The sequence below is a fragment of the Hippopotamus amphibius genome, chromosome 8 (genome assembly GCF_030028045.1).
Source record: "Hippopotamus amphibius kiboko isolate mHipAmp2 chromosome 8, mHipAmp2.hap2, whole genome shotgun sequence".
In the NCBI taxonomy this organism is placed as follows: Eukaryota; Metazoa; Chordata; class Mammalia; order Artiodactyla; family Hippopotamidae; genus Hippopotamus; species Hippopotamus amphibius.
Genome location: NC_080193.1, coordinates 98,850,360 through 98,862,924, shown reverse-complemented (window position 1 = coordinate 98,862,924; position 12,565 = coordinate 98,850,360). Strand labels below are relative to the sequence as shown.

The following is a 12,565-nucleotide window of genomic DNA, read 5'->3' as shown; positions in this document are numbered from 1 at the left end:
ACTCTTTCACTGTTCACTTACATGTTGACTTCTGTTCCAGTCCCAGTTTGAAAACATATGGAAGTAATTTACATATTGTACCACTGAGAATGGAATTAGGATATTTGTGCTACCTGCTTTAAAAACAAAGACATCGTGTGGCAAGGAGCATGGCTGATCAACACCTGACAAGTCCAGTGTATTGCAGTGAACGTGGATTCACAGCTTCCTGCCTTCTGCATCTCAAACTGCTGACTCCATCCCATATACCTACCTCCTGACCTTATGCTCTGAGAGAGAGACAGAACCTAAGTCTGTCCAAAAGCAGTAGCCATGTAAAATGTAGTCACAGAACCCAGAAGCAGCTGAGAAGGAGACATACAGTCCACTTGCTTAAGAGCATCTCAACTTTGGGGCCTTTTTCATCTCATAGACTAGCCTGACCTTCCCTCTAGAACTTGATGTATGTACCTTAAATTTGACCCTTAGGTAGAGTAACCATATGTCCCCATTTTCCCAGGACAGTCCTTCCTGGTGTGTGTCTGTTATCCTGGAATAATTATTAATATGCATCTTTTCATGCCCATAAATGTCTGATTTGGATGATAAATTATATGGTCACCCAGTTATTCAGCCTTGGTGCTTGCTACTATTCTTCTAGTCTTTTTCCCTACCTCTGCTGGTGAAGAAATGCCCTGTTGGCCTCCAGATCCCTTCAGAAGAGCTTGTTCTCAGTTTCCTAATCAGAGATATAGACTGAGGGCTCACCTCATTAGTTTCAATGGAGGTGGATTTAACTGGAAGGGATTTCTAGAGACTGGTAGTATGACTATTTTTTATAGGAAGTAAATGATTTTTAACACATGTAGAACAAATGGTTTTCTTGCCGTCCAATGTTTGTCTTTCCTAGTAGTTTTCCTTAGAGCCCAAGGCCCTGTGCTCTATGTCACCTCATTCTGAACAATTTAGTTTGCTTAATTAACACACTCACAGCCTGTCATGACCAGGATTGTCCAAAAGACAGCATATAATTCTTTCTTTAAAGTAAGGAATTCAAGTTATTTTCCAAAAAACTAGAAGTCATTCATTCTTCTTGGTTAATGACTTTTCCAGGCATTAGGGATTCTTGATGAGTTACTTTTCCAATTACTCAGATCCTTGGCTTTTCCATAATGAGCCTCCTTGGAGGAATGTAAGATACAAACTTTTGGAGTTTGACCACCTGACTCTTCATGTACCTTCTTTCATTAGACACATAAATCTCAAACTCAAGGACTCCAACAGATATTTATATAGGCAAAACTTCTGTCTTTGTGTGAATTTCCAATGCCTAGATCTTATAGCAGTTATCTTTGTATATTTGCTGATGAGTCTGAAATTCTTTGAACATACGTTCCTAAAACATTTCTTTGTGATAGATGCTGGAATTAGGATCGTTTAGACCGTGTTTCAATAATAAAGATGAAATCTGAGAATGAACACAGTAATATTTTGTCTCTTACTCACATTATGGTCTAGTACAAATTGAGTGGCTTTTCTATGAAGCTCTTCTCCAAATCAAGATGTAGGAACCGAGGCTGCATCCACCCTGTAGCACTACAACGTGGGGCATGTGGCTTCCAGGGCATGTGACTGCCAGGGTTCCAGGGAAGAGAGACCTTGGGTAATCATGCATGGGTTTTAATGGTCAAGATTGCCAGACAACTCATCTTCAGGCCTACAGAGATACAGATGACCTGTTCCTTATCTGCAGGGTGGGGCTGGAGACACGCCAGCACACAATTAGCTATTCAGTTCTTCCTTTCCAGTGTTACTTGCTCCTCACTAAAAAGTCTCATTTCAAAATCACATTAAGACTTTTATAATTAGATTACATTTCAGTTGACATTAATTCACTTTCAGGAAGATTAAAAATATTTTAGGATGAGATGGTGAATTTCATACATTTGTGCTGATTTGCTTAGTTTTGGTTTCAGAGAGGTGCATTCTTTTTTTTGGGGGAGGGATCTTTGTTGCTGCGCATGGGCTTTCTCTAGTTGTGGCGAGCAGGGGCTACTCTTTGTTGTGTGTGGGTATCTCATTGCGGTGGCTTCTCTTGTTGTGGAGCATGGGCTCTCGGTGTGCGGTCTTCAGTAGTTGCGGCATGCGGGCTCAGTAGTTGTGGCTCACGGGCTTAGTTGCTCTGCGGCATGTGGGATTTTCCCGGACCAGGGCTGGAACCCGTGTCCCCTGCGTTGGCAGGTGGATTCTTAACCACTGCGCCACCAGGGAAGTCCCTAGAGTTGCATTCTTCATCCCAGCTTCCCAGCACATGGTATGGGCCTGGCATATAGTTGCAGGTTGGTAGATGTTTGCTCACTCAGCAAATGTTGATTAAACATCTGCTTTGCACTAGGCATTATGCCAGGTGCTGGGGACACTGCAATAAGTGAAAGAAACAGTTTTAAGGGAGAGATTGCCATGGTCAGACAGGAGGAAAGGATGGTGCAAAATGGGGATACGGTGCTATTTATAGGAGGTGGCAGAGTGAAGTGTCTCTATGAAAGGGAGCATATGGTCTTATGTCTATCTCTGACTATCATAGGCTCCTTGAAAAGTAGCTATTTTCCTTCTTTAAGATTCTCAGATGTGGGAGATATTAGAAATAGGTGTGTCCATGGTGGGGAGAAGACCCTTGAAAAGAGAGAAGTATGATAATTAAAGTGACTTTATCAGTTTGGTTTTTAATGGTTAGAATGTTATTATCTGCTTTTGTAATTATAAGCAAAAGTAGGGGTCTAAAATAACCTTGTTTTCAACTGTCAGACATGCTCCAGTGATGGTGTGGTTGAGAATTTTGAAAATAATGAATTACCTGTAGACAGAGGTAATTAAACTGTAGTTACTGCAACCTCCCTGCCTCTTGGTGCTGCAGAAACATTCCTCAGAGAAATGTTGCCATCAGCAACCCTGTTTATGTACATTTGCAGTGCTGACTTCATTAACTAGAATGGAAAGAAGTTTCTGTACCCTCTCAGGTATTCCCAAGTATAGAGAGCCAAGAACTGTCATTACTCTTGCTGTTACTAAGATTTTGAAAATGGAATGAGTAGACATATCGTAAGTTAGTTGCAAATGTAGAATCATCAATAGACACACGTTTGATTAGTAATTTCAATAGAAAGGTACAAGCATCGGCTTTATTTCCGTGTTGTAAAGGTTGTCTTTCAGCTCATGCGAGAAACCAGGCTGGATCAGACACACACGTGGCTCCCAGTTATTCTGTTGACTGGCTCCAAGCCTCCTCCAGCCCTCCGCACTGGGTCATTTTAAACCTGCATCAGGTGCAGTTCTCAAAATGATGCAAAATCATTGAATCCTCCCATCCTTCTGTTAAAGAAGCAGTGTCAAGTTTTCCTAACAAGAAAACCTACTGGTAGGAAGAACTATAGAAAATAGAATGTCAGAGCCGGAAGGGGCCTGAGGCATCGTCTACTCCAAACTTTTCTTTTGCAGAGTAGGAAATGGAGGCCTAAATGTCGGACACATATCCGGCTCATCGTAGAACCTACTGTTGTCCTTCAGTTACTGTTTTTTTTTTTATTATTATTTTTTTGGGGGTACACCAAGTTCAATCATCTGTTTTTTTTTTTTTTTATTATTTTATTTTATTTTTTTGGGGGTACACCAGGTTCAATCAACTGTTTTTATACACATATCCCCGTATTCCCTCCCTTCCTTGACTCCCCCCACCTCGAGTCCCCCCCACCCTCCCCGCTCCAGTCCTCTAAGGCATCTTCCATCCTCGAGTTGGACTCCCTTTGTTATACAACCACTTCCCACTGACTATCTATTTTACAGTTGGTAGTATATATATGTCTGTGCTACTCTCTCGCTTCATCTCAGCGTCCCCTTCACCCCCCGCCCCCTCCCATACCTCGAGTTCTCCAGTCCATTCTCTGTATCTGCGTCCTTGTTCTTGTCACTGATTTCATCAGTACCATTTTTAGATTCCATATATGTGAGTTAGCATACAATATTTGTCCTTCTCTTTCTGACTTCCTTCACTCTGTATGACAGATTGTAGTTCTATCCACCTCATTACATATAGCTCCATCTCATCCCTTTTTATAGCTGAGTAATATTCCATTGTGTATATATGCCACATCTTCTTTATCCATTCATTTGTTGATGGGCACTTAGGTTGCTTCCATGTCCTGGCTACTGTAAATAGTGCTGCAATAAACATTATGGTACATGTTTCTTTTGGGATTATGGTTTTCTTTGGGTATATGCCCAGGAGTGGGATTACTGGATCATATGGTAGTTCTATTTGTAGTTTTTGAAGGAACCTCCAAATTGTTTTCCATAGTGGCTGTACCAACTTACAGTCCCACCAACAGTGCAGGAGAGTTCCCTTTCAGTTACTGTTAGGATTAAATGAGTTCTACCTTTTATAGTCCTTAGAACAATGGCTGGGATGTAGTAAGTGTTCAGTCAATGTGAGTAACCTCTTGTTACCATCATTTCTAGTGGCAGAGCCCAAACAGGAACCCAGATGTCTTAATAGTCCAGAGCTGCCTCTGAGGCACATACTTCGTATTTCCTACATTGAACAGGGAGAAATGTGTTGGAAGAAGCTGAGTTAAAAATAGTGACAGCAGCAGTGCCCGTTACTGGGCATGCACTCAGTGCTGAGTTCTCATATGGGTGCTTTCATTTAATCTTCTTAGTGTCTATCAGATTCACACTCTGTCGTCTCCATGTGACTCATGTAAAGGCTGAGCTGGGTAACTTGCACACGGTCACAGTACTAATAAAGAACTGGGCTAGGTTTTAAACCTCACTCTGACTTCACGATCTGTCTTCTTAACCATTATTTTATTCCAGGAGTTAGCAAACTACAGCCCGAGGTCCAAATCCAGCATTCTCGTTTTTGTACAGACCTCAAGCTAAGAATGTTTTTTACATTTTCAAATGGTTGAAAAAGATTAAAGAAGAAAAATTTCTTGACAGGTGAAAATTATGTGAAGTTCAGATTTCAGCGTCCATACATGAGGTGTTATTGGAGTACAACCCACTGCCTGTGGCTATTTATGTGATAAAACAGTGGAGTTGAGTAGTTGTGGCTTGAAAAGCCTAAAATATTTTCTATCTGGTCTTTTCTCTGTACGCTTTCTCAGTGATTGTTTTGAGATTCCAATTATTTAGAGCATAATTGTGGGATTTTTATAGGGCCTGTCTTCTCCCGATACCTGCCTTTTTGTTTGTTTCATATTAACATATCAATCAAATGATGAGCATGTGTATAAAAGGAGTTCATTTTAACCCAGTGGTAGGGCAAGAATAAAGATGCAGATGTAGAGAACGGACTTGGAGAGGGGCAGGGAGAAGCTGGGACGAAGTGACAGAGTAGCATTGACATATATATACCACCAAATGTAAAATAGATGGTTAGTGGGAAGCTGCTGTATAACACAGGGAGATCAGCTCAATGATTGATGATGACCTAGAGGGGTGGGATAGGGAGGGTGGGAGGGAGGCTCAAAGGGAGGGGAAATGGGGATAAATACAGCTGATTTCTTTGTTGTGCAGCAGAAACTGGCACAACAGTGTAAAGCAATTATACTCCAATAAAGATCTGGAAAAAAAAAAAGGAGTGCATCTTTAAATTACCTGTATTTTATCTTTTTTTAACAGACGGAGGAATGATGTGCTGCTGGATAACATTTGAGACTCTTGATGATGAGACTCCTGTTCTGTCCTTACTGTGGACGGGAGCTCTTTGTGGTTCACATGGACCTCACAACCATTTATTGAGCTGGTTGTTTTTAAACCTCCAAGTGTCTTAGATGTGGAAATCACTCTATTTTCTTTCCTTTGTAGTGGTTTGCTGTCTTCTGATTATGTGGAGATTCACTACGAAAATGGGAAACCACAGTACTCTAAGGTATGGTCAATAGCATGTGGACATCCTGTCGTATGAATATAATCATAGAACTGTTCACTGCACACTGCATTGTTTTGTTGTCTATCTCACTAAAATCCTCTGGCCTCTTATACAAGGCTATTATTTTTAAACTTAAAATAGATTTAGGAGAAATTGACTAAAATTTACAAATGTTTGAGATAACATTAGAGACTCAAGCCAATAAAGAAATGTTCATTGTTTTGGTGATACATAGAGCAGCTTTTGTAAATGAACGGTATCAAGAGCTCACCAGTTCTATGGCAGCACCAGGCTCACAGTCAGAAAAACTGAATGATTAGACTGGGTGGGCTGTTAGAGTGACTGTTTAGTCCAAGGGACTTTGGTGCCCAAGAAGCACAGAGCACAGATAAGGAAAGGAAGATAGAGGAAACATTCTCCCTCTCAATCTTCACAACAATTCTGTGAGGTGGGTATTATTGTTCCTGTTGTGCAAAGGAAGAAATTGAGATGGAAAGAGGACACGTAAGCCTCCTCAAGGCCACCAAGCATTGTAATATAAATGCACTTGGGTGCTTGATTTCCTTCATTTGAAGGTTAACTGTCCTCTTCCTGGAAGATTAATAAGGAAAAGTGGGTTTAGATTAAAACAAGAGAGAGAGACTCCTTGTATGTAAGGAACACAGTTTGGTCTCCATCAGTCAGGGTGAAAATCCCTGGAATGGCTGCATCCAGAGACTCTGATTGGTAGGAAGCCCACAGAGGGCCACTGAGCCTAAGCAGTGTCCACGGATATCATGGGCATGGGACGCAAACAGGGAAACAAAACAAAGTGGGGACACATTAGTGGATTCATTTTTCTTGATTGCTAATGAGCACTGGCACAAAAGTGGACCTTTCATGTGGGAGCTTGCTGGGTGGTACAGTGTGGAGACCTGGGCTTGTCAATCTTGTAGCCTTCCAGCAAATATTTATAGGTGTCCTGAACTGAGACTGCTGCCAAGGCCTCATGGTACTTCTCAGGATTTATAACTGTCCAAGTAACAATGGCCACATTTGTAATTTGATGTGCGTTCCAGACCTTTGAATCTTATGCCCTAGATTAAGAACTTCCATATATTATTCTTACTAGTCTGTCAGTTCTCGCCTTAGGCTGCATCTTGGGGGTTGTCGAATCTCCCTAAAAGTTAAGGCTGTGGAAAGTGAACAGAAATGCTAAATCAAGCCTGAGAACAGTGCTGCCTGGCATTTGTACAAACCAAAGCTTCTGTCAGCTGAGCCAGTGCCGTGAGCACAGCAGATGCTGAATCATGAGTCTGGAGAAGAGAAGATTGCATGAGACCTTTACAGACTCAGCAAACTGAGCCACCTTTGCAGGCCGCAGTAACCCAATCCAAATTTCTCACTAAGGTTATTTTTTTTTTTTTTTTAGTTTAAATGGAATAGCTAATTGGCCTCCAGAGGTCATTTGAGGTCCCAAATGGAGCCTTATCATGAATAAGGCATGTCAAATCTTGCATCAGTTGTAACTAAAATTTAAAACAAAGGGTATTTTAACTCTGGCAAAAGAAGTGTTCAATGCAGTTTTTTTTGTGTTTGTTCATTGCTTTTTTCTTATTTATGAACGATTTTCTCCAAACAGCTTATGTACCCAAACTTACTTGCTTCGTATGTAATGAGTGAATGGTAACAGTCTGTTTTTTATATGTATCTATATATACATCCCCAAACCTGAGATTATATGGTATACACTATCTTGTGGGAGAATTTTTTCACCTAACAATATTATAGGCATTTTAGCATACATTAACATTTTTTCTAAACTTTTATTTTTAAAAAATGTGCAATATTGTTTCCAATTCATTTGCTATAACTAGTTTAGTCCCATAGCGATAGACATTTGGATTGCTTCTTATCATTCACTATACAAATAACTTTAAGGAAAGGCCTTCCAGATACATTTTGAACACTTCTTTAATAATTGATTAAGGATTGAGAATTAATTAATTAATTAATTTTGAGGATGGAATTTTCTGGGTTAAAGAGTTGATATATTTTTAAGGCTTTTGCTACATATCGACAGTTTTCCTTTCTGAAAGTTGGTATAAACTCATTCTTCTACTACCATTACATACACATTTTAAAAAGAGTGCTTTTATTTTTATTTTTGTTATTTTATTTTATTTTTTTCTGAATCTCTACAATTTTTTATTTATTTTTTATTTATGTACTTTTTAAAATACATCTTTATTAAACTGCTTTACAATGTTGTGTTAGTTTCTGCTGTACAACAAAGTGAATCAGCTATATGTATACGTATATCCGCATATCCCCTCCCTCTTGAGCCTCCCTTTCACCTCCCTATCCCACCCCTTTAGGTCCTCACAAAGCACAGAGCTGATGTCCTTGTGCTATGCAGCAGCTTCCCACTAGCTATCTATTTTACATTTGGTAGTATGCATACATCAATGCTACTCTCTCACTACATCCCAGCCTCCCCTTCCCGCCCTGTGTCCTCAGGTCTGTTCTCTATATGTGTGTCTTTATTCCTGCCCTGCCATTAGGTTCATCAGTACCATTTTTTTAGATTCCATATATATGTGTTAGCATACGGTATTTATTTTTCTCTCTTTCTGACTTACTTCACTCTGTATGACAGATTCTAAGTCCATTCACCTCACTACAAATAACTCAATTTCACTCCCTTTTATGGCTGAGTAATATTCCATTGTATATAAGTGCCACGTCTTCTTTATCCATTCATCTGTCGATGGACAGTTAGGTTACTTCCATGTCCTGGCTATTGTAAATAGTGCTGCAGTGAACATTGTGGTACATGTATCTTTTTGGATTATGGTTTTCTCAGGGTATATGCCCAGCAATGGGATTGCTGGGTCATATGGTAGTTCTATTTTTAGTTTTCTAAGGAGCCTTCATACTGTTCTCCATAGTGACTGTATCAATTTACATTCCTACCAACAGCGCAGGAGGGTTCTCTTTTCTCCACACCCTCTCCAGCATTTACTGTTTCTAGATTTTTTGATGATGGCCATTCTGACCAGTGTGAGGTGATACCTCACTATGGTTTTGATTTGCGTTGCTCTAATGATTAATGATGTTGAGCATCTTTCCATGTGTTTGTTGGCCATCTATATGTCTTCTTTGGAGAAATGTCTATTTAGGTCTTCTGCCTACTTTCGGATTGGGTTGTTTGTTTCTTTGATATTGAGCTGCATGAGATGCTTGTATATTTTGGAGATTAATCCTTTGTTAGTTGCTTCATTGGCAAATATTTTCTCGCTTTCTGAGGGTTGTCTTCTTGTCTTGTTTATGGTTTCCTTTGCTGTGCAAAAGCTTTTAAGTTTCACTAGGTCCCATTTGTTTATTTTTGTTTTTATTTCCATTACTCTAGGAGGTAGGTCAAAAAGGATCTTGATGTGATTTATGTCATAGAGTGTTCTGCCTACGTTTTCCTCTCAGAGTTTTATAGTAACTGGCCTTACATTTAGGTCTTTAATCCATTTTGAGTTTATTTCTGTGTATGGTGTTAGGAGGTTTTCTAATTTCATTCTTTTACATATAGCTGTCCAGTTTTCCCAGCACCACTTATTGAAGAGTCTGTCTTCTCTCCATGGTATATTTTTGCCTCCTTTTTCAAAGATAAGGTAACCATATGTGCATGGGTTTATCTCTGGGCTTTCTATCCTGTTTATTTCTGTTTCTGTGCCAGTACAATACTGTCTTGATTACTGTAGCTTTGTAGTATAGTTTGAAGTCAGGGAGCCCAATTCCTCCAGCTCCGATTTTCTTTCTCAAGATTGAGAAGCATGTTTTTAAACTTCACATTGCCTTCCATATTGTTTAAGAAAATCTTTGTACTGAGTACCAGAACAGAAAATCAGTATGTAAGAATGACTAGGTTAAATCAACCTGTTTTTATACCTGTGCAACCTTTCTTCCGAAGATCTCAAAGTATTTAGACAGAAGTACATACATTCACACACACACACACACACACAGAAGCACACACACATATAATAGACCAGGGAGGAACAGAATCACTAATAGCCTACTTGGCTCTGAAGTGAAATCTAAATGTGTACATTTAAAATATTGTGGGAATTAGTGTAGAACAAAATGATGAACCATACTTCAGAGAAACCTGTCTAGGTCTTCCCATATCATGACTACCAGGCCCCTACCTAGTTCCCACTTCTAGTTAAGAAGAGGGTAATGTCTTAGGTTTTATTTTTATGGAATGAAAGTGGGTTAAAGGGGCTTATTTCCTTGTGAAGCAAATATAGGAACTGGAGAGATCAACAATTAAGTAGGGAGTATAGAATAGGCATCAGGTGTTAGCAAATGTGTGTGGAAGAACTTTCCTTCCACACCAACAGAGCGATAGCTTTTGTTAGAGTTCCTAGCACAGTGCTTTGCACACAATATATGACAAAACAACTTTGTTGATTTGTTGGTCAACTTTATTGATGAACCTATTAAAAATAAGTCAATTTTTAGTATGTCAGTTCTTCTAAAAGAGCTAAGCATCAATATGATGGTATAATAGTTATTTCCAAATTTAATATATTTCTATTAGATCTCTTTTAGGTGAACCATTAACTGTCAATGCTTACTAATACTTTGGTTTCTCTTCTTATGAAAAGAACTGCCACCTGGCCAGCAGTGTAAGACTGAATAGATAGATACAGTGCTTCTGTCTCTATTCCCTGTGTCACTCTTTATCCTTATTGGGTGGGGAAATTTTTTCCTAGCTTTGTTTTCTCACTCTGGTTTCTTCCTGTTCCCTTTCTTCCTCTTGCCCAGGGACGGAAGAGTGACTTAACTGATGGGAAGGAACTGGGCACATCTACATAGTCCTTTCCTCCCTTTTTTGGGTGAGATCCACCTCCCTACAGGAAGAGCACATTTTCTCTACTTTGCCATGTTCTAAGTTGTACAGTGGCAGCCCCTGTGGGTGTCGGTATAGGGGGGTTGGAGGAGGGTATTAGTTATCCCATGTTGTCTGTGCCTTGGTGGGTAAATCTGGCTAACTTAGGGGGCGGCATTAGCAGGTCCCCTGGATTCTCAGCTGATCCTCTCTCCCAGTGTAACAACATTAAAATTGAAGGCGATATTTTGATGTCTGATTCAGTCCTGTGTTACTCTCTCATTTGGTTTTAAACTTGAATGGGTACCACTTCACATTCTCTAGGATGGCTATAATCAGAAACATGGACAATAAGTGCTGACAAGGATCTGGAGAACTGGAGCCCTCATATACTGTTGATAGGAATGGAAAATGGTGACTCTTCTTTGGAAAATAGTTTGGCAGTTCCTCAGAAAGTTAAGCATAAAGTTATCTTGTGACCCAGCAATCCTATACCTCGGTATATATCCAAGTGAATTAAAAACATATGTCCAAGTAAAAACTTGTACATGAATGTTCATAGCAGCATTATGCATAGTAGTGAACAAGTGGAAACAAACCAAATGTCCGTCAATTGGTGAATAAAAAAAACTTGGTATATTATCCAGCTGAAAAATGGAATGAAGTACTGATTGATACATGCTACAACATGGATGAATCTTGTAAACATTATGCGAAATGAAAGAAATCAGTTGCAAAGGATCACATATTATATGGTTCCATTTATTTGAAATGTCCAGAATAGGAAAATTCATAGAGACTGAAAGTAGATGAGTGGTTGCCAGGGGCTAGGGGAGGTGGGCAAGTGTAAGGAGGGATGGGGAATGACTGCTAATGGGCAAACGATTTCCTTTTGAAGTAATGAAAATATCCTGGAATTAGATAGTGGTGATAGTTACACAACTCTGTTTTAATATACTACAACCCACTGAGTTATACTCTATAAAAGAGTATCTCAAAATAAAAAACCTCTCAGGCAGGTAATGGGAGTTTATTTACCCACTCTTTCAACAAACATAAATCTTCTGGTCCTTTCAGATTGATCTTGTCACTTAGGCTCATGAGGAAGCCATTCTTATCCATTCATTAAACAGATATTTATTTCACCCGCTCTGATCCAGTCACTGTTCTAGGAGCTGGATGTGCATTAGTGAACTGAGCAGATAAAAATCTCTGCCCTTGTGGGTCCTATATTCTATTCTTGCCTTTGTTCTTTGCTTTGTCATTTTAATCATGTCGCCCTCCTAGAATGTTTTTTATGCTTTCCTTATCAAATCATCACCCTGGTTCAGCTCAAGCTCACTTCTTCCATGAAGGCTTCCTGGCAGGGAGTATTGTCAGAGGGAATGGGCTTCTGTGGGCAAGGTTCCTGGCTGGGAGGTTAAAAAAAATTCTCCAGGAAAGCAAGAGAGCAGACCACACTGGCTCCTCACAAAGCTATTTTAAATTTGAATAGTATAATTTGTGTGAACTATTAAAGATGTATATAGCATTAAAAATATATGTAGTACAGCCAAACTGATCTAATACCTGAACATTTTTTCCCCTTGAGTTTAATGAAGGTAAATAGTTCAACTGGTGTCAGGTTATCAAGTTGTCCAATTCTCTGAAATATTTTTTTTGTATACGTATTCTGCAGTATTCAAATTCAGGTACATGTGCCCCATTATAGATTTTTAAAAACTTATTTCTCTGCAAACAGCCCAGTGATTTATTAAATAGATTGGTTGATAAGTTTGAAGTATTTAAAG

The 12,565-nt window shown here is 39.4% G+C and overlaps 1 protein-coding gene across 2 annotated transcripts in view; it reads left to right on the top strand.

Moving 5' to 3' along the window:
* The window catches only part of ADAM23 (ADAM metallopeptidase domain 23), a 162,428-nt gene that overhangs the window by 81,478 nt on the left and 68,385 nt on the right, over nt 1-12,565 (top strand). For both annotated transcript variants that reach the window (XM_057747113.1, XM_057747114.1), the window contains one exon: nt 5,845-5,908. In XM_057747113.1, the coding sequence (XP_057603096.1) occupies nt 5,845-5,908 (64 nt within the window). The remainder of the gene's footprint in view (nt 1-5,844; nt 5,909-12,565) is intronic.